General features: G+C 38.1%; 1 protein-coding gene across 2 annotated transcripts in view; it reads left to right on the top strand.

The window, feature by feature from the left end:
- The window catches only part of GYS2 (glycogen synthase 2), a 55,121-nt gene that overhangs the window by 26,403 nt on the left and 6,013 nt on the right, over positions 1-22,705 (top strand). For both annotated transcript variants that reach the window (XM_025930126.2, XM_086713908.1), the window contains exons 8-15: positions 1,524-1,630; positions 2,519-2,578; positions 3,514-3,592; positions 4,348-4,461; positions 14,300-14,426; positions 17,739-17,834; positions 19,000-19,163; positions 20,641-20,721. In XM_025930126.2, the coding sequence (XP_025785911.1) occupies positions 1,524-1,630; positions 2,519-2,578; positions 3,514-3,592; positions 4,348-4,461; positions 14,300-14,426; positions 17,739-17,834; positions 19,000-19,163; positions 20,641-20,721 (828 nt within the window). The remainder of the gene's footprint in view (positions 1-1,523; positions 1,631-2,518; positions 2,579-3,513; positions 3,593-4,347; positions 4,462-14,299; positions 14,427-17,738; positions 17,835-18,999; positions 19,164-20,640; positions 20,722-22,705) is intronic.

Consider the following 22,705-nt stretch of genomic DNA (forward strand, 5'->3'; position numbering starts at 1 on the left):
CCTGTTTTCCCTGCCCCCCCCCCAATCCCCCACCCCCATCAACCCTCAGTTTATTGTCTGTATTTAAGAGTCTCTTATGGTTTGCCTCCCTCTCTGTTTGTAACTTATTTTTCCTTCCCTTCCCCTATGGTCTTCTGTTAAGTTTCTCAAATTCCACATATGACTAAAACATATGATATCCATCTTTTTCTGACTGACTTATTTCACTTAGCATAATACTCTCCAATTCCATCAGCATTGTTGCAAATGGCAAGATTTCATTCCTTTTCACTGCTGAGTAGTATTCCATTGTGTGTGTCTGTGTGTGTGTGTGTGTGTGTGTGTGTGTATACATATATATATATATGCCACATCTTCTTTATACATTCATCAGTTGATGAATTTGGGCTCTTTCCATTATTTGGCTATTGATAGCACTGCTATAAACATTGGGGTACATGTACCCCTACAAATCAGCACTCCTGTATCCTTTTGATAAATTCCTAGAAGTGCTATTGCTGTGTCGTAGGGTAATTCTATTTTTAATTTTTTGAGGAAACTCCACACTATTTTCCAGAGTGGCTGCATAAATGTGTGTGTGTGTGTGTGTGTGTGTGTGTGTGTGTGTGTGTATGTTTAATGTTTATTTATTTATTTTGAGAGAGAGAAAGAGAGAGTGCAAGCAGGGGAGGGGCAGAGAGAGGGAATCCCAAGCAGGCTCTGCACTGTCAATGTAGAGCCCAATGCGGGGCTTGAAGTCATGAACTCCAAGATCATGACCCCAGCCAAAATCAAGAGTGGGACACTTAACCGACTAGGCCCCCAGGTGCTCCTAATAGTCACTTTATTTTTAAGTGTGAAGAAAAAGCCAATTGCTATTTTAGACATCAAAGATAATTATAATACTTGGAGAAATTGAAAGATAGCATTCTTTCAGATAGTACATTTATTCTTCTCTAATACAGTGGCTATTCCTGGAGTGAGTTTCCTATTCTATGACTTCTGTAGATTTTTTTTTTAATGTTTATTTATTTTTGAGAGAGAGACAGACAGAGCACAAGCTGGAGAGGGGTAGAGAAAGATGGAGACACAGAATCACAGAATTCGAAACAGGCTCCAGGCTCTGAGCTGTCAGCACAGAGCCTGGTGCAGGGCACAAGCATGAGATCATGACCTGAGCTGAAGTCGGACGCTTAACCAACTGAGCCACCCAGGTGCCCCTCCTATGACTTTTTTTAACCCCAGAAAAGCACTGTAATTATCAATAGCAGTTACTCTATATTTTAGCTGGTTAATGAAAATATTTTATGTGTGAATATTCAAATTGTTAGTAAATCCTGACTGAAAGCCCAAATAAAATAATATTTCGGAGTCAGCTTCAGGAAAGTGGGTATAATTTCTCTGTCAATCATAAATAAGTATTCCTTTTATCTAAAGATAATGTAAAACACTATTTTTTTTTTTTTTTAAGTTTAAGGTCCATCTGTTGATGTTTTCTTTTATCTGTGGTAGTTGACTGGTTCTGTTTCCTAATCCCTCATTAGATGCATAAAAGTGACGTCACAGTGGTGGTGTTTTTCATTATGCCTGCCAAGACAAACAATTTCAATGTGGAAACCCTGAAAGGCCAGGCAGTGCGGAAACAACTATGGTAATCTCATGTCCTATAAATGTTCTCCAGCAGTAAGTGTAGAGATTTTTTTTAACATGCATAATTTCTGATACATCTTTTTGGACTGTTGTGTTTTTTTTTCCCCCTTAATATTATTATAGCACAAATGCTACTCACTTCTCATTAGGCTATTATGTCAGATTATGGAATGCCTATTGGACTATGTTACTGTAAAAGCTTTGGAATGAACCACTGTGGAAGGATAAAACCTCTGTAGAAATCTTTACTATTTTTTTAGACTTTTTTTTTAACATTTATTTATTTTTGAGACACAGACAGAAACAGAGCATGAGCAGAAGAGGGGCAGACAAAGAGGGAGACACAGAATCTGAAGCAGGCTCCAGGCCCTGAGCTGTCAGCACAGAGCCCAATGCAGGGCTTGAACCCATGAACTGTTATATCATGACCTGAGCTGAGGTTGGACACTCAACCCAGCCACCCAGGCGGCCCTAGAAATCTTTAAATGGGTTGAACTTAAAAAAAAAAAAAAAAATTCTTGTGAAAATTTAAAAATGAATGCCGAAGAGATTAGTATAATGACACCCTACATGCCCATAGCCCAGATTCAACAATTATCACAGAATTTCCCCATCTTGTTACATCTGTACTTCCAGCCACACCCCCTCCCTGCCCTCGCCTGAAGCAAAAAAATGTGAAGCTCTGTGGGCCGCTCAGTGCAGTTCTGCTGCCTCAGCTCTGGAGGTTTTAATTCAACTAGACTGGCAACCAGGAAAAACAATAGAAGAGCTTGTACCAAAGGACCTGTAATTTCAAAAAATACACTGACAAAAACATCAGCATGGCCATAGCAAAAAAAGATTACAAATTGTGACACTGTTTAAATTATAAATCTTTCAATTTATACAGGGACATTGCACATTCTGTGAAGGAAAAATTTGGAAAGAAACTCTATGATGCATTATTAAGGTAGGTGCTGGGAATCCTGACCACTTCAAACATTTTAGGGCTCCACTGTTCAAATTTAACAATTTACACTATAATGTGTTTCCTTTGTTCCAATATAAAGGAATTAGTAGACTTTGAATACGTATTATGTCATGTGAACAGGTTTTGTTTTCTCTTTCATCTGGCAAGTAGTTATAAACAAGATGTACAAATGAGAACATATTTACATAAGTAAATAGGTTCTAATTCAATGGAAGTCTCATTAAGGATTATATGTCAATGTGAAATGGAGGGACATTTCACAAGATGTTTGAGTCAAAAAATACATGGACTTTATATATTAAATACTTATATTTACTCACATATTAAAATATTTATTAACATTAAGTAATGTTAATTAATCTATATTTACTTTATGAATGATAAACATTAAATACATAATGAAATAAATTAAATATATAAATTTATAAAATAAAATCTAAATAATCAAATCAAATTAAAATGTATTATAAAATAATAATATATATAAAATATTTGGATTTTATTATAATATGAAGAGAAAGCTGTGTTATCTTCTGATCGATGGTGGCAGGCATGAATCATTTCCTTTTACCAGTAAAAATATTAACTCATAGATGGACAGTTATGGCCACTTTGGAACATGGTACTCAAGACTAGGCTAAATATGATGAAAATGTCCTTTTCATGGTCAACATTAATGTTTAAAAATTTTCATTTTCTTTTATGCAATCAAAATTGTTCTTTTATTTTTCTTCATGCTTTAGGAATTTGTCTATAAGCTTCATCAGGAAACCATATGTTTTTATATTTATATTTATATAAAACTATGTTTTATATTTACCTTTGAAGTGCTTGGAACAGAGTCTGACACATAGGAAACATTGAATTAGTGCCAGTTATTTTTATTTTTGTTATTAACATGGTTTTCCTCACAGAGGAGAAATTCCTGACATGAACAATATTTTGGATCGAGATGATGTAACAGTTATGAAAAGAGCCATCTTTTCAACTCAGGTAACAAGGACAAGAGTGCCCATCACTTCCCGAGATTGTTAAAATCAATTTAGATCAATATTTGAATTTATTGGAATGGGCTAGTTTGGGAAATGTTTAAGCGTAAGAGCTAGAAAAGTCATTTTTTATGCATTCACCTAAATAACAACTTTGCTTGTTTTATGGGTGCTTTTCAGGGCTCTTTTGAACATTTTCATGGAATGTATCTCGTATCCACTTAAAAAACTTGTTTGGAATGAATATATCCATTTGAAAAACTGTATATATTGCAATGACGATAAAATCATCCCTAAAATTTTCAAAAAGCAGAGCATTTTGAGTCATGATAGAGAAACGGTGACTGTTTCTCAGTTGAGTGAACTTATTGCAAAAAATGGAAGCTAGGTGTCACATCTTGTCACAGTAGTGAGGCATCAGGAACCATCAGAGGTCAGCCCTGCTAGGAAGGATCCAGGAAAGGCACCCATCTTGAGTCAAGATTTCAGGACACCTTCATTCTAAATAACTCCTGAAAGTAGTCAAGAAGTCTAGGCCTTTCACATAGTGGCTGCAGGTGAAAAACAAAGGTATCATAATATCTGAAGGAAGTTCTTCAACCCATTATCCTCCTCTGAAACATACACAAAACTTAGTCATCATCATTACTGTCATTTCAGCAGACTGAAGGCTGATGATGTGTTGCCAATGACCTATTGTTGAAATTAGTCACACTCATTCTTTCCACAACTGACATTTTCTTTCCTCTATGACTTCAGCGACAGTCTTTGCCTCCAGTGACCACTCACAACATGATTGATGACTCCACTGATCCCATCCTCAGCACCATTAGACGGATCGGACTTTTCAACAACCGCACAGACAGAGTCAAGGTACAACTAATTGTTTACATAGGGCATTTCAAAATGACATAGAATATATTTTTGAGAGTTTATTAGAAGCCTCCCGTGTTTGTTTTGACACCTATCAGAACTATTTCAGATGATATTTCTTTAAAAAAATTTTTTTTCATTTCATTTCATTTATTTCTGAGAGAGAGAGAGAGAGCATGAGCAGGGGAGGGGCAGAGAGAGAGGGAGACAGAATCTGAAACAGGCTCCAGGCTCTGAGCTGTCAGCCCAGAGCCTGGCAAAGGGCTCGAATTAGGGAACAGGGAGACCATGACCCGAGCTGAAGCTGGATGCTTAACCAACTGAGCCACCCAGGCACCCCTCAGATAATATTTCTAAAAAAATAATTGTATTTCCTGTCTTTAAAATATAATGACTATTTTAGTATCATTCTTAACGTTGTACAAGACTGGCAGGAAGAATGAGGAAATTGCCTCATTTTTAATGATACAAATATAATCTAAGAATTACTTTAATTAGTGAATCTCTGAGATGAGCATGACTTTTCTTTGTTTCTTCCTGATAAAGTTCAACTTTAAAGGGATAATACAAGAAGCTTCCGGTTTCAGAGAGTGTGGCTAATGATATTTTTATAGAATTTTCTATAGACCAAGTCATTCTTTTTGACTGTTGAGCTTCTACAATGATTAAGCACAGTGTTCACTGCATGAATAAGACCTGGTTTCTGCCACTGTGGAGCTTAGTCTACAGGACGTTTACCGAGGGCCAAATATGTTCCAGGTACAGTGCTTGGTGCAGGGCACAATGGTGAACATGTAAACGATAGTTGCTGATCCCTACTCAACCCATTCACCAGTATTCCAGATGAAGTTGTCATAAGCTTTTACCAATCTTTTCAAAGGTCTCACTTCTTCTTCTTTCTTTCACCTTATCAGGTGAACAGAGAATTCAATGAGATCTAAATTCCTTCAGTACCCCTCAAATATAAATCTTGACCTATTATTATTTCTTTTCCTTTAGGTTCTGAGGGTGTTCTGGGATCTCATTCCCCTGTTAGTCCTCCCTTATGCTCCAGGTTTACTAGCTCCTTCCCTTGCTGTCATTCCTTAAATATTCTCACATTAATAAGCAAACAAGCTTTGCCTTAACCTGGTCTCCTCTTGATGTTTTTAAATGTTTCTGTCTTTTCCACACTTCTCTGCAAAATTTCTTGGAAAAAAAAATAGTCCATTCGTATATTCATTCCTCATCTCGCATTCACTCCTTGGTACAAGCATGAGTGGGTGTGGCAGAGGGAGACAAGTTAAGGGCACCCCACCAAGTACAGCTGAGAGATGATAAGGGCCCTTTACAAAGGCCATGCCGGAAGTGCTGGAGAGGACAGAACAATGGTGGTTGCCTACAGAAAAGATCACACTTAGTGACCCATGGTCATTGGGAAGGAAAAAGAGGGTGAAGGCAAGGATGATAGCTTCATTATTTAATCAATACTTTCTAAAATCTAAGGAAAGGCATTATCAGAAGCTTGCTTGAGGGTCAGGTCACATCATGAATTGAGTTCTGTTTTTGATAGATTGAGTCTGAGTTACATGTGAGCTATTCAAGTAGAGATGTTTCGTGTGTACTTAGAAAACAGAGTCTAGGTTTAGAAGGGAGCTATCAGTGCAGGGGCAGTAGAGGATACCGGGGAATGCCAAACCTGCTGTGCTGGAAGACCAGCTTGAGTGAGCAGAGAAAAGTGTTGACCCAAGAAAACTTCAAGATTTAAGAGATTAGAGGAAAAGTCCGTGGAAGAAAGGAGCAAGAGTTAGAAGAGGAAAAGTATCTCAGAAATTAAGTCAGGAGGAATTTTCATGATAGTAGATAGTAACAGCTCATAGTGCAGAATTAAATGATAGAAGCTGTTTATAAAATATCCCATGCGGTGTTACCCATCCAATTTAAACACATTCTGCACACACACACACACACACACACACACACTCATGCAAAATATGTGCTATAGAATTATGGGTGACTTATTTTTTCATTTGTGTTTCTGCATTTCCAAAATTTTTACCTGTAGCACACATCACATAATAGGTAGGCTACAAATTTTTCCCTGAAAATGCAGGGATGTATCTCCCAAGGGTGCACCATCCTTTACGTTTTTCAGCACGATTGGATCTGCAGAAACATACCTTACTTCAGAGTGTATCAGCACTAATTTGACCTCGTTTTCATGTAATTAGACTGGTCCTTCTCAAGTCCCCCCCCCCCCCCACCTTAAAAAGGAAATAGTGGCAGAAGGAAAACTTATGAATTTCTTTTCAGCTTTACAGAACTTTGTATGTCACACTTATATTTAAATCTGTGGTTCTTCCCCTGAGGACTTGTTGGGTGCCTGGCACATGATATGTATAGTAAATACAGATGGCACAGGAAGCATGGAACCATGGCTGTGGTTCATGCTTCCTTTGCTCTTGGGAAGACTGAGCCTGGAAGGTCTCTTGAAATTAAGAGCTCTGAACAAAGTATGCTTTGCTGACCTGTGTTGTTGTTTTTTTAAGTATGGTAGAAGTGAAGCAATTTCTCAGGAATGGACAAGTACATATTTCTTAAGTATGTCAAATGCTTTCCTAACTCTGTGTCTTTGTTTTTGTTATTCTCTCTTTCTCAAGTGCCCTAACTTCAGCCGCTCTAACAATTCCTTTGGGATCCAACCTAGAAGTCATCTCTTCCTTTATTTGTTCTTAACATGCATTCATCTACTCCAAATAGAACAATTGCCTCCTTATGTGCATCCTCAAGATGATTTCTATCTACTGCAAATTAGGAATCATCACACTGAATTATTTGTATTTTTAAAATATTTATGTCCATTCCTCCAGTGAGACTGGGAGTTCTTTGAGGCAGCGATTATGTCTCATATGAATTTTCTCAGTTTTCATTCTCTGAGAGGCAGACACCAAGACAGGATTAGATGTGGAAACACTTGTTGGTGAAAATGCCTGTGAAGGATAAAGAGGTTGAAGGCAAAGGCAGGCAGGGAGGGGTAGTCAGACAGGTGGAGAGAGCAGGGAGGAAGGATGAGGAGTAAAGACCCACAGACTGCAGCCCAGTTGTAAAAATTGCTCAACCTTTTTTTTTTTTTTTTTTTACAGAAAGGAAAGTCAAATGTCATTAACAAAAACTAGAATTAATAAAAATTCACAAATAAATGAAAAATATGCACACATAGCAGCACTATGTAGTGACTCATGAGGGGGAAAAACAGACCATTAACATGGCTGGTCAGTTAGGGGAGGGAAACACACACGCGCGCACTCACACACACAGAGGCACATGCACTCCTGTGCCCACACACAAAAATAGTTTTCAACAGTACAATCTATAGCTAACACAGATTCAGAATTATTTTACAGTGCTTCCTTTCTTAATACAAAAGATGCCCATGTGAGGTGTGTGTGCGCACACACGTGTGTGTGATTGTGGTTTACTGTTGACTTATTTAAAATATGATAAGTGTTACTACATGTCTTTTCCCTGTTTCTAAACCTTTCCTTTATGTTTTACTTTGACGAGTTTTGTTCACCTACCAGTTTCAGGTGGGTAGGCAGATGGGTGACTTGCGACAATTTTAATAGGGATTCCTATTCACAGTAGGGATTTTTCCAAACAAATGTCACCCATTTAAAAAGTCATTGGTTGGGCAGAAATGAGTTGGCCCTTGTCCCCACCTCTGCCAAGTCTATAGGCTAAGAGCAACTGCTGTAGTTTCTCCACAGGGGAAGCAGTTGGGGCTGTCAATCAAGATCCCTTGTCTGGCTTTAATCTCTGCCACTTAATCAGTTTGTAAAATGACATAATGGACTTCAGTCTTCTCATCTGTGAAACGGTGGTCAAATAAACCCACACTCACAGAACTGTTGTGAGGATTAAATAAATGATGGATGTTGCCTTTAATGTAGTACCTGGTGCATAATAATGCAGTATAAATGTTAGCTTTTATCTGTACTTAGCCCTATACTAGCAAATCCTGGTACTCAATGACTCTTAGAAAAGAGGTGTAAACAGTTTGATGAGAGTAGAGAATGGAGGACTTATCTTTGCCTGGAGGACTTGATAACGTTTTATAAAATGGATGACCTGTGAGCTAGATCTTAATTGAGGAGCCAGCTGGAGTTTATCATGCCGGTATCAGTTGATCATGAAGATAACAGGCAGAGGAAGTAGATGAAGAGGCCCAGAGATATAAAAGCACATGGCTTATGTAGAGTGAATGGGGGAGGAAGTTTGTCTCATACAAATTATGTTTATACAGTTACACTCATGAATCTTTTGAGACATTCATTGATTATTATCATAAAGCAAACACTGACACAAGAAATAAAAGAATAACTCCTTCATAACAATATACACTCAAAGCACTGAGATGGATTTGGGTCAATTCAGAATCAGGTATTTTATTTTATGAATGGTATCCTTTAAAAGCTTAACACTAACCTTAAAAGCTTAACTAATGTAAGTGCATATTTGATCATCTGAATATTTATAGAACTCTACCGAGTGATTCTTTTTTTTTAAATTTTTTTTTTCAACATTTTATTTATTTTTGCGACAGAGAGAGACAGAGCATGAATGGGGGAGGGGCAGAGAGAGAGGGAGACACAGAATCGGAAACAGGCTCCAGGCTCCGAGCCATCAGCCCAGAGCCTGACGCGGGGCTCGAACTCCCGGACCGCGAGATCGTGACCTGGCTGAAGTCGGACGCTTAACCGACTGCGCCACCCAGGCGCCCCTACCGAGTGATTCTTAACCCTCAGAGTGCAATGATGAGCTCTCCATATGACTGTGGCCATTTGATTCAGGAAGTGTTGCAGATTATTTTGAATTTGAATTTATCATCAATTCTGTCTCGGCAGTGTGTGTAGTGGGGAAACCCCACAGTGCAGATTCCAGGTCTTGACCCTGTGCCACCACTCAGTGAAAGTAAATTAACTTCCTGGGATCTTGGTTTCCCTCACAGGATAAATATGGTCAGGCAACGTTTTGGTTTTTGTTTTTTTCCCTACTGATCCAAGGCCTGCTGTGAGCCAGGTTCTCTGCTAGGGGGTTTTGTACACAGGATCTCATTTAATCCTCCCTATGACCTTGGGCTGACCTCAAACATCCTTTCCTCTGCCCTGGGCCCTTGTAATTGGCTGTTTAGGGCCCACAGGAGCTGTTCTCTTATTTTAGTTGTGCTGTTATTCTGTTTGGCTGGAAACAAAACGAATGAGCCATGATGTTTTCATGTTCCAAAATGGTCTTTGGAGAGTACAAATTTTCCTAGGCTTCCAAATGCCAAAGTAGACACAATGAGTTTTGAATCCCTGTTTGCTGATATTTGCCAGGAGTACAGTGGGCTGCCCATTTGATGACTGCCTGGACACAGTCAGTATCTGTGTTTTGTTGCTTTTCCTACTGCAGTACTTTGCACATGATAGGAACTCGGGTCTTGCTTTATGGAGGAAAACATTTTACCTATTTTTACTTTGCTGTTTGTGTCAATTTTGGATGTTTTACCATTTTTTTTTTCAACTTTATTTATTTATTTATTTATTTTTTTATTTTTGGGACAGAGAGAGACAGAGCATGAACGGGGGAGGGGCAGAGAGAGAGGGAGACACAGAATCGGAAACAGGCTCCAGGCTCCGAGCCATCAGCCCATAGCCTGACGCGGGGCTCGAACTCACGGACCGCGAGATCGTGACCTGGCTGAAGTCGGACGCTTAACCAACTGCGCCACCCAGGCGCCCCCCATTTTATTTTTTTAAGTTTAACCTATCTCCTGTTTATGGATCTCCTGCAATATAACTAATGTATATAATTTATTTCTAATGTTTATAATTTATTTCTAAAATTAGGGTAATATCAGGTGCCTGGGTGGCTCAGTCGGTTAAGTGGCCGACGACTGATTTCGGCTCAGGTCATGATCTCACGGTTCATGAGTTTGAGCACCACACTGGGCTCCACTCTGACAGTGCAGAGCCTGCTTGGGATTCTCTCCTTCTGCCCTTCTCCCACTCGTTCTCGCTCCCCCCACCCGCCCCTTTCTCTCAAAATAAATAAATAAATAAACTTTAAAATAAAATAAAATTAGGGTAATGAGAATATCATGATTCTGCTAGGATTAAGTGAAGTGATATATGAAAACATTATTTATAATATAGAACATATTATATAACTGTTATTGTTCTTATATATCTAAATTAGGGTTTTTCTTGAAAGTAATCTCTTTGGAAAAATATAGAAAAATTTATCTTTGGAAAAATATATACTTATTCTTTTATTATATTATATTATGTATATATGTATGTATATTATGTATATATGCAATATAAACAATATATATTTATATGTATATTATAATATATACACATTATAAGCATATATATTATAAGCATATATATAAGCATATATGTGTTATATATTATATTATATATATGTTTGCATATGATGTATATGATGTATATATACACAATATAAATACTATAATATATAGTATATGAATTTTATATATATAATTATAATCCCAATACTTTAAAATCAGATTTTATTTTCTAAATTTTTTTCTTTTTTTTAAAGTGTATTTACTTATTTTAAGAGAGAGAGAAAGAGCACAAGTTGGGGAGGGGCAGAGAGAGAGAGAATCCCAAGCAGTCTCTGCACTGTCAGCTTGGAGCCAGATGTGCAACTCAAACTCATGAACTGTGAGATCATGACCTGAGTTGAAGTCAAGAGTCAGACACTCAACCAGCTGAGCCACCCAGGTGCCCTCAGATTCTATTTATTTTTAATAACTACTTAACTATGGGGAGAAACTAACAAATTACCTAATAATGATTCAAGAAAAATGTTAATAAATAGGAGAAATAGCAGAATTCTTTCATCCAAGTAACCAGTTAAGTAGCTTTTCTATTCATAGCTTTCTAATGATAGCCATTGTCTCCCTTGTCCCTGCCTTTGCATAACATTACAGGCAGCATAGTCCCAGTAGTGGCTCATACCAGCCCACGAGAGCCAATTGCTAAATTTTCAGAAATTTTGTGAGCCAGTTTTAAAAACAGATATTTAAAAAAATTAAATTATATCAACTGGGGCCTGGGTGGCTCAGTCGGTTGAGCGTCTGACTTTGGCTCAGGTCATGATCTCACTTTCCATGAGTTCAGGCCCCGTGTCGGACTCTGTGCTGACAGCTCTGAGCCTGGAGCCTGCTTCAGATTCCGTGTCTCCCTCTCTCTCTGCCCCTCCCCCACTCATGCTCTGTCTTTCTCTCTCTCTCTCTCTCTCTCTCTGTCAAAAATAAATAAATATCTAAAAATAAACTTAAAAAAATTTTACTTAAAAAATATTAATCAAAAACTTAAATTATATCAACTTAAAATATAAATCAATTATATTAAAATGAAAGGTAATGCTCAAAAAACATCACATACTTATTGTTTATTACATTCTATGATTACCTATGCACTTGAAGTTATTTATGGCTATTGTGCCCACACGGTGGAAATATTCTATAAGGACGTGCTACTGCCCTTCCTATTTCTGGTTCAGTGACATCACGTTGATAACTTGGAACTGGCCATGGTGGGAGTCTCTAGAGAGTGAAGACAGTGAACACTACCCATCATGGCTTGATTAATTGTGTCTCGATTGTCTACACTTAAGAAAGGGATAAAGTATTAACAATGCAGATTAAACTTAAAAGGATTGTGTTTAGGAGCGCCTGTGTGGCTCAGTTGGTTAAGCAGCCGACTTAGGCTCAGGTCATGGTCCCACGGTTCATGGGTTCAAGCCCCACATCGGGCTCTGTGCTGACAGCCTGGAGCCTGCTTCCCATTTTGTTTCTCCCTCTTTCTCTGCCCCTCCCCCACTCATGCTGTCTCTCTCTCTCTCTTTCTGTCATAAATAAATAAACTTAAAAATTAAAAAAAAAGGGGGGGGGGTTGTGTCTATGGTTGTTACACAAAATTGTGAGTGGCACAAAAACATGAGGAGATATTTTTCCAGTATTCAAAGGCTAATGTCCAACTCAGGGAAGAAGTCACTCATGTCACCAATGAACCTATGAAGTTCTGACATTTATCTCACGTCAGAACTACTACGTTCAGGCATTGAAACCATGTACTAGTTCTGAATACAAGATTTTGGCCAAAGTCAACAAAAGCATTTGGGAGTATTTAATCATCTAGAATTTATAATAAGGAGTACATTACATATATATATTTAATAGACTATTCTTTAGATAAGTTTTAGGTTCACAGCAAAGTTGAGCAGAAAGTACAGAAAGCTCCCATGTACTCCTTCCCTGGGAACATATGTAGCCTTCCCCACTATCAATATCTCCAACCACAATGGTATATCTGTTACAATTGGTGAACCTATACTGACACATTATTACCTACCAAGATCCGTAGTTTACATTGTTTGTACCTTCTGTGAGTTTTGATTAATGTATGACATGTATCCATCATTACAAAATCATACAGAATAGTTTCACTGTCCTAAAAATCTTCTGTGCTCTGCCTATTCAACCCTGCCCCCATTTGAGCACTGATCTTTTTATTGTCTCCATAGTTTTGCCTTTTCCAGAATGTCAAATAGTTGGATTCATACAATATTTAACCTTTTCAGATTGGCTTTTTTTCACTTAGTAATATACATTTTTTTTTCCATGTACATTTTTCTTCATCGCTTGCTAGCTCATTTCTTTTTAGTGCTGAAAAATATTCCATTGTCTGGATGTACTGCAGTTTATTTATTCACTCACCTATTAAAGGATATTTTAACGGCTCCCATGTTTTATCAATTATGAATAAAGCTGATACAAACATCTGTGTGTAGGTTTTTGTGTGTACATTTTTTTATTATTTGGAAATTGTATGCTATACATCTTTTATATCAGTAAAATGTGTAGTAAATTTATGTACAAATATATACTTATATTTTGATTTTTCATTCTTAAACATTTACCTGGACACCACTGCTTTAAAAGACCATGGTAAACACTTTGGACTTTACTCTGAGTGAAATGGGAAGCCACTGAAGGATTTTGAGCAGAGGAGGGGTTGGCATTTTTAAAGGTTCCCTCTAGTCATTATACTGAGTAGACACCTTGCCAGAATAGAAACAGGGAGATGGATTAGGAGGTGATTACCTCGAGGTGAGAGGATTGTGATTTGGGTGAAGGCTTCTAGTCTGATCTAATTTAGATTAGATTCCTAGTATCTCTGTCTCTTAGCTCTGTTACTCTGGGCTAACTCATGCCTGGGGCAATGGAGAATGGCCTATTACATAGCTCTCCTCTTTCCTGCCTGAGGTAGGATCAATTGAGAAATAAGACAACAGTCAGCCACTAGAAAACAAAATAAAATCTTTATTGTTGGGATGCCTGGTTCGCTCAGTCGGTAGAGCATGTGATTCTTGATCTCAGGGTTGTAAGTTTGAGCCCCATGTTGGGTGTAGAGATTACTTGGAAATAAAGTCTTAAAACAATACCCTTATTGTCAACGAAATCTGGGTTGAAGGATGTAGTTCAGCATGAGAACAAAAACGGGCACATTTTTCCTCCAATCTAGGCCTTGGAACCTGAGGGAAAGTAGGTCCACAGACTAGATACACATAATGGAGAGAGAGAGAAATGCACCCACACTTTTTTCTTTTTCTTTTTACTCCTCTCTCTCTCTCTCTCTCTCCCTCCCACTCTCTCTCTCTCTCTCTCTCTCTCCCTGAATCTAGAACACAAGGATTCTACAGTATCAGAATACCAAACGGTAGATTTTTTGCTTTAATTTCTTCTATTCTTTTTTTCTCATTAGAATTTTCCCTTTTTTAGGTGATTTTGCACCCAGAGTTCCTATCCTCCACCAGCCCCTTATTACCCATGGATTATGAAGAGTTTGTTCGAGGTTGTCATCTAGGAGTTTTTCCTTCATACTATGAACCATGGGGTTATACTCCAGGTATATGGCTTGTATAGATTGGGGAATGTTTTAAATTTTATTAATATTTTATGCATATAGATATAATATTCAAAGCTGATATGTAACTCCACTAAGGTTAAATTATAATAATACATTATATTACAAAGAAAAAGAATGTTTTATAAAGATTACATGTTATTGAGTTATCTCTACCAGTCCCAACTATCCATGTGAAGGAGAAATTGACTACAAGTAAATTTAATATGAAAAACAATGGTCCAGCAAAAGTAGTCTCTAAAACTTATTTCAAAGTGGGTTTTTTAAAAATTAACGGATGTATTTAATTTTTAATAGGGAACACATTCACATAGTTAAAGAAATAAATAAAATAAGAAGGTGTACAGTGAAAAGTTTTCTTCATACCCTTGTCATTCAAAAAAGAGGTACTTTTAAGATAAAATGCCAATTCAGTGGTAGGTATTATGACCAGTGACATCCTTCCATTCAGGCCATTTTACCTCTTCATCCTCCTTTTGTTCTTTTCTCTCTAGTGGTGGATTCTTGGATCCACTATCTGTTTTCCATTTTTGTCCCTTATGAGCATGGTTGTCATTGGTATCAAGAGCACTCAATTTGTATTTGTACAGAAATGCCTATTAAGAAGGAAACAAGTACTTTACATATATGACAATGGAAAGAATGTAACACTAACTTTTCCTTCTCACATTGGCAATCAGAGATTTTCCTTTTTATTTAAATATAATTCCATTTAGAATTTTAAAAGAAAAGGTTCAGAAAATGTTTTTACAAATAATTAATACATTTTGCTTCCTGATCTCAATGTCATCATTGCCCAACTGAGAGGCGGCAGCAGTCAAGGTTAGGGAGATCATAGGTTGAATTATGTAGAGGAAGAATTTTTCTAATCTTTGTATTCTGATCCCAGAATTTCAATATAGATTTTAAAATTCTATATAGGGGATACCTGGGTGGCACAGTCAGTTAAGTCTACGACTTTGGTTCAGGTCATGATCTTGCGGTTCGTGAGTTCAAGCCACACATCCGGCTCTCTGCTGTCACTACAAAGCCCACTTTGGATCCTCTGTCTCCCTCTCTCTCTGCCCCTCCCCCACTCGTTCTCTCTCTCTGTCTCTCTCTCTCTCTCTCAAATAAATAGACATCTAGAAGGAAAAAGAATAAAATTCTATATAAATAGGATCTTACTTTACAACAAGAGCAACATGAAGTCTCTGCGTCTTTTGACATAAGGCCCTATTCTATCATTTTAAGTTCCACCAAGAATAATTTGCCAGCAGCTGTAAAAACATGAAAACTTTTGGGGGAAAATAGATAAAAGACTATCTCCTCCTGAAATATGGCACAGAAAAGTTATTGATCTAACTCCTCCAGCTATCACTCTTGTAGTTCTAAAAATTGTTATGGGTATCAGTTCACTTTTGTAAAGATGACATCTCCTTATGAAATGCCCACATGTCATCTTAAATTGTTTATAATAGAGCGTCTATCCTTTAAGATACATCAAATGCACATTTTACTGGTGGACTTAACATTTTGTTATTGACTTTTGTTCCTTTTATTTCTAGGAAGTAACATACTTTATTATCAAGGAAGTTTCAAAAATAAAGAAGCACAAAATCAAAGCATGAATGACTGAGGGATATGGGAAGTCATTTATGTTGGGTAAAGAGAATGTTCTATAAATTACAGAGGACTTTCCACCAAATGTCATTTTATAGGACAAAGATAAACTTAACCCAAATGATAGAGGAGATACATCTAGTGTTTTAAGATAACGACCACTAAAGGTGTTATAAAAGATAAGTAGATAGGAAAATAAGGTTGAGAAATACTCCATAGTAAATGAGTCATTCTCTGTTTTGAATTACCCAAAGAAAGTTGGCCACCCTTCACCTAACCTATAGTTACAGGAATAACAATATCTCTTCTGTGGTGTAAGTTTGGTGTTAGCATGTTAGATAACTCTATTTGTTTTAGAATAACTTTTTATCTGATACTAAGTTTAACATACTCCAGAAAGTATTCATTTAAGTCTGTGTTTTGTGTTTTGAGAAAATCTAATGAATATTAGCACATGCTCCATTAAATTCATTCAATGAACATATACTAAGGTTATGGGTACCTGGTATTTCAATACATGTGTGTTAATGAGTATTTCATAAAAATAAGGTTCAGTGAACTTGTGTGGAATTGTAGGCAAAATTCCTTATACATATATGCATAAGAATTTTTCTGGGAAGGAAGTCCAGGTTTGCAATAGATTCTTGTATGAGTCAATAATCCCTGTCTCATTTTCTCCTCCACCAACCCCTCTCCACCAAATTAGGAAACCACATCTCTCTAGAGGAAATACTTGCAGAGCAGAAGAGAAGGAAGGCCACTGTCTAAATTGTATTACTTCTTGAACAGTGGGGAAATCTTTTTTTTTAACCCCAAACTACCAGTCAACCAAGAGTAATTCCATAAACAAATGTAAATTTCTTGTTAAAAATGAAGACATCCTTGTGAGAAGTAACATTTCTTTTTCTAAAAACGTTTATTTATTCATTTTGAGAGAGAGAGAAAGAGAGGGTGTCTGCGAGCGAGGGAGGGACAGGGAGAGAGAGTTGTCAGTGCAGACCCTGACATGGGCCTCTGTCCCAGGAACTGTGAGATCATATCCTGAGGCGCTGAACTGACTGAGCCACCCAGGCACCCTGAGAAGTAATACTTCTTTAAAAACAAACAAGAAAACCAAAACCAAACCAAAACAAAACAAAAACCATATCTGCTATTTTATGAAAAATAAGTTTTGACTAGAAGGTGAGAGAGGACTAGGTTCAGGGACCACTTGGAAAAGGGGAGGGATCTGTGGCATGGCAGATTAATTTGATAGGAGGAGGTGCTCATGTCCAAAGTCTATTTACTGACACCACAAACTCACCACTTACTTTGAGACATGGCTTAGAATGGAGCAAAAAACAAAACCAGCTGGAATGAGAGAGGCAGCATAGAGTAGCAGTTCCAAACAAGAGCCCTGGAGCTGAGCGCCTGCCTTCAAATCCCAGCTCTACCCCATTCCCTGGCTTTATGACATTGGGCAAATTATTTAACCTCAATTTCTTCATCTGTAAGATGGAGATAATGACAGTCTCACTTCACATGGTTGTTGAGAAGATTAAATGAGTTAATACATGTAAAGAGCTCAGTACTGTGCCTGGTACAAAATAAACATCACTATTACTAGGCAGACTTGGGCTTTTGACCCTTCTGCGTGCATTAGAGGATATAGGGACTGGTCTGAAGCCAAGCGTTTGTCTATTTCCCCGGCAGCTGAATGTACGGTGATGGGTATCCCCAGTGTGACAACAAACCTGTCCGGCTTTGGCTGTTTCATGCAGGAACACGTGGCTGATCCTACTGCCTACGGTGGGTGACGTTTTTCATCATTCACCCAACACAGGGAGAAGTGACCTCTAGCCAAACAAAGCACAGGGTCTTTATGGAGCCTAACTCTAAAGCTATCCTGATGATTAAAGTAATGTTTATACTTCTTGTTTAATTAAAAGTAGATTTAATTATGTGGTTCACAGAAAACATAAAAATGCTGTTAATATTAAATATATGGTCCAAAAGACAAACCATAAAAGGCATGCTAAACTTGGACAAGTCTGGCCCTTTTATCTTTTTATTTTCTGAACTGGTTTGGCCCTTTACTATCTAGAAGTGACATTACAGTAACCATGGCCTTAGAGTATGTAGATTGGTCAGTGTCATTATTTTTTTTTTAATTTTTTTTTAACATTTATTTATTTTTGAGACAGAGAGAGAGCATGAACAGGGGAGGGTCAGAGAAAGAGGGAAACACAGAATCTGAAACAGGCTCCAGGCTCTGAGCTGTCAGCACAGAGCCCGACGCGGGGCTCGAACCCACAGACTGTGAGATCATGATCTGAGCCAAGTCGGACGCTCAACCGACTGAGCCACCCAGGCGCCCCAGTGTCATTATTTTAAGGGTCTGTGCCAAGTTAGCAAAATTCACTTAAATTGTTTAAGATGGCGGGAGAATTTGCATACCACCATCTCTGTGTCCATGTTGCCCAGCAGCAAGAAAGGGAGAGGGGATAGATTGCCCACACATTGCCAATTTCCTGGCCTCCTACCCTTGCATTGTCACGGTTCTCTTTCCTCAGGCTACAGCTGTGGTTCTCAGCCAGTGGTGCATGGTGGGAACACCAAGGGGCCTAAAAAAAATCACTGACACCCAGGTCTCGCCCCAGAGATTCTGGTTAGTGAGGAGTCCTGGGGAGAATCCCTGATCAGGGTTTTCCTCTGCTGCCAAATTTTTTAACAATATCCATTGTGTTGGCTGTGTGTTGGTGACAGTGGTGAACCATTAGGAGGAGATCACGGGAGAAATACAGTCTTGGAAGGGGAAAGATGAAACAGGCAGTGGGGGCTGTCAGGGAGTGGGTAATGCATGTGGCAGTCTGAGATAGAATGTAAGGAATGGGAGAAGAAATATTCCAAGGGAGAAGAAATATTCCAAGGTTAGCCCTACGTTTATCTGTGCTTTGGTTTTTGTGCCCCTCAGGCATTTACATTGTTGACAGGCGGTTCCAGTCTCCAGATGATTCCTGCAATCAGCTGACTCAGTTTCTCTATGGATTTTGCAAACAGTCCCGCCGCCAGAGAATTATTCAGAGAAACCGAACTGAGAGGCTCTCCGATCTTCTGGATTGGAGATACTTGGGCAGAGTAAGCAAGTCTGTGATCAAGAGAGCCACTTTAAAAATCCCACTGAACTATAAAAATCGAGATTCTTGTCATAATCTACAAAGTCAACATAGTACCATCATTGTTAAAATCTCCAGTAATGTTTTCACGTACTTTTTTACTTACTATAAACTCGCAAAGTCCTAACTTCAAATCTTCATATTTAGTTTGAGCTTGTAACAGCAAATCCGTCAGGAGCTAGCTGTGATCTTACCAGTTACTCTATTGTCAGTGCTTGACTTGATGCATTACAGGTATTGGTTCATGAATATGAGGAAAACATCTAAAGAAACATTTGTATCTTGTTTGGCTCTAAGCCATAACGTGACCATATGCCTCAAATACAGTGGGAATGGGAATAACTTTGTTTTTCAAATGACAAGTACAGAAAATACCTATTTTCAATTATGTAATAGGTTTGTAAGTACCCAGAGGTCTATATATCTTAGCACTGGATGATTTAATAAAGAATGAGTTGACTTTGCCTTCACATAATATATCTGTTTAGATATCGCTAAACTCTCCCTGAAAAATGATAGATGCTCCATTTGCAGACTGTCTACACATGCTAATGACAGTGCCTTACAATCCTGGGTGATTAATTGTACTGTCTGCATTTTGGAATAAAACCAGAATGATAAGGCTATTACAAGTTATGTTTCTTACCTAAGGTCTGAAGCAGAATTTAAGTCCAGTTTGTCTGATTATTCAGACCCCACCTTTTCCCCATGTTATACTGCTTTTCTGTGGAATGAAGCCAGTGTTTTCAGTCCCCTTAGTGCTCAATTCAGAGTTTTCAGTAAGGTCAGTATGGCTTTTCCCTCCAACATTTGTTTTAAGTTTATTTATTTATTAGAGAGAGAGAGAGAGAGAGAGAGAGAGAGAGAATCCCAAGCAGGCTCTGTGCTGTCAACGTGGAGCGCAATGCGGGACTTGAACTCATGAACTGTGAGATCATGACCTGAGCTGAAACCAAGAGTCTGATGCTCAACTGATTGAGCCATCCAGGTGCCCCTCTCTCCAACTTTTTGTAGTATTTCTTTACATATTCACTGGAAAATAATAAAACTATAAACTCATTTTTTTCTGTTTTTAAATTTAGGGTGAATAGGTTTTACCACTTTATTTTTTTTAATTTTTTTTAACGTTTTTATTTATTTTTGAGACAGAGAGAGAGAGCGTGAACAGGGGAGGGGCAGAGAGAGAGGGAGACACAGAATCTGAAACAGGCTCCAGGCTCTGAGCAGTCAGCACAGAGCCCGACGCGGGGCTCGAACTCACGGACCGTGAGATCATGACCTGAGCCGAAGTCGGACGCTTAACCGACCAAGCCACCCAGGCACCCCAGTTTTACCACTTTAAAAATGGATTTTATAACTAGGAGAATAAGATTTTACATAATAACTTGGTTACTGAAATATGTAATTTTTTAAACCTGTGAATTGGTTTTCTATCACAGTATTATCAACATGCCAGGTACCTGACATTAAGCAGAGCTTTTCCAGATAAATTCCATATGGAACCTACATCACCACCAACGGTAAGTGTTTTATGTATTGTGGATTTGTTTTGAAAGCTAAATTTCTTATGTATGGTAAGTCCTACCAATACCTTTGCATTTAGAAGTAGTTAAATACACAAACTATTATACTTTTTTCATAATTTTGCCCTAAAGCAAAGAATAGAGGAACCAACAGATCAGATCAAGTCAAAGCCCTTGATTCAGAGTTAGCCTTATGCAGATGGGCAGACAGTCAACTAATTCATGTTGTTGGAGAAGCACCCCCACATTAAAACTCTCCCTGCTTTAGTGCTTGAAACTGCTTTGTTAGACCCCCATTCTCTTGAGAGTTATTGAGAAATGAATTGCCCTGCTTTCATAGCCTGTGAATTCGCTATCCAAGGAAATGTTGAGATACAGGTGACTACTTGGCAAGAGAAAGAGTGAATTCAGGAACCACAGTAGGAGTTGGATTAGATGAGTATTCATGTACCAGTCAGCAGTGCCCCCAGGAGTCTTCTTCTGAAGTTCACTTAGATATCTATATTCATGGCTACTTGTCACCACATTCTCTTAGAAGGATATAAGATAGGAAACACAGCTTGAAGTAGGGCAGCATCAGACATTTCTCTTCAGTGGGATTCATCCTTACAGCAGTCTACATAGCAGTCCAAAAGTTACACTTCTTTGCCACCCTATCCACCAGGTAAAAGCTTAGGTGTAAAAAAGATGAAACCTATATTATTAGGTATGACATGTATCTTAGCTTAGTAGTTTTATGCCTCCCCCACCCCCCGCCCCCGCCCAGGAGCCAATATCTCACAGCTTCCATGATCTCCACAAAGAATATGTACAGTTATAAGAGTCATCAAATTCAGGGATTCCCCAAAGCTATAATCCTTGTCAAGTATTTTTAAATCCTCTGAGTTCAGATGTAATCTCCCAGTCAGGAGTCACTTTTACCATAATCAATTTTGCTTAATAATACAACTTATGGTCTACCTCCATCAAGTCTCAAGGGAAATGGATCTAAAAAGTTAACCCAAGGTAGAATTTACCCATATGGAACATGACAGCATTTTTAAAACCCTTCAGAATACAAATTCCAACTCTCATGTTCATGATTTTAATAGGGTTAATTGTTTAGCTTATTTAGAGGCAGTCACTCTACTTGATGGTAATTCACCTATATTCATCCATTTATTCAACGTATTCAATTAGTAAGTATTGAGCTCCTGCTTTGAGCCAGGTCCTAAATGCATGACTCAGCTCGTTTTTTCTTTTCTTTTTTATTGCTTTCAGGCAAAATATCTGAACCTTGCAGTGATTGTATAGGTATGACATGATAATAATGTGCACAAATAGTTGAGATACAGAGTGACGAGGGCTGCAACTATTTTATACAGTTGTCCTCCCTGGTCAAGCATGTGTGCTCTTAAAGGGCAAGAATCTTGGTTTTCATCTTTGTTTCCTCAGTGACATTATGGTGCCAGACCCATAGTTGTGCTTAGCTCTTGTTTAACAAATGAGTTATCTGAGTGAATCTTAGGTAGAAGGGCAATTTGATTAAATCTAGTGATATTTACTCATTAACTGAACTAAAAGTAACTGGTGGAATTTCAGGGTAAACTAAGTGACCTGGCTTCCAGGACTCTTTCTAATGGTGGCTGTCCATGCATGTCCAGAATGCCCATATTCTGCAATTTCAATGAGCAAATCTGAAAGGTGACATAGAGACTGAGAATATCAGCAGCGTAACATAATAGTTGATATTAAAGGATCTGGAGTGATCATAGCCCTGATGCAAATCTTTGCTCTAACACAGGGTCATGCTGTGTGACCTTGGGCAAGTCATCTGACCTCTCTAATCCTCAGTTATCTTCTGTATGTGGGAAAAACAAATTTATTGGTGTTGTTACTAGGAATAAGATAACATAGGTAGGTAGGTAGGTAGGTAGATAGATAGATAGATAGATGGCACCTGGCACATTTCAGTGCATAATAAAAGGAAGTTATTTATTTA

Source organism: Puma concolor, chromosome B4 (assembly GCF_028749965.1).
Source record: "Puma concolor isolate L17-30 chromosome B4, mPumCon1.1.hap2, whole genome shotgun sequence".
Lineage (NCBI taxonomy): Eukaryota > Metazoa > Chordata > Mammalia > Carnivora > Felidae > Puma > Puma concolor.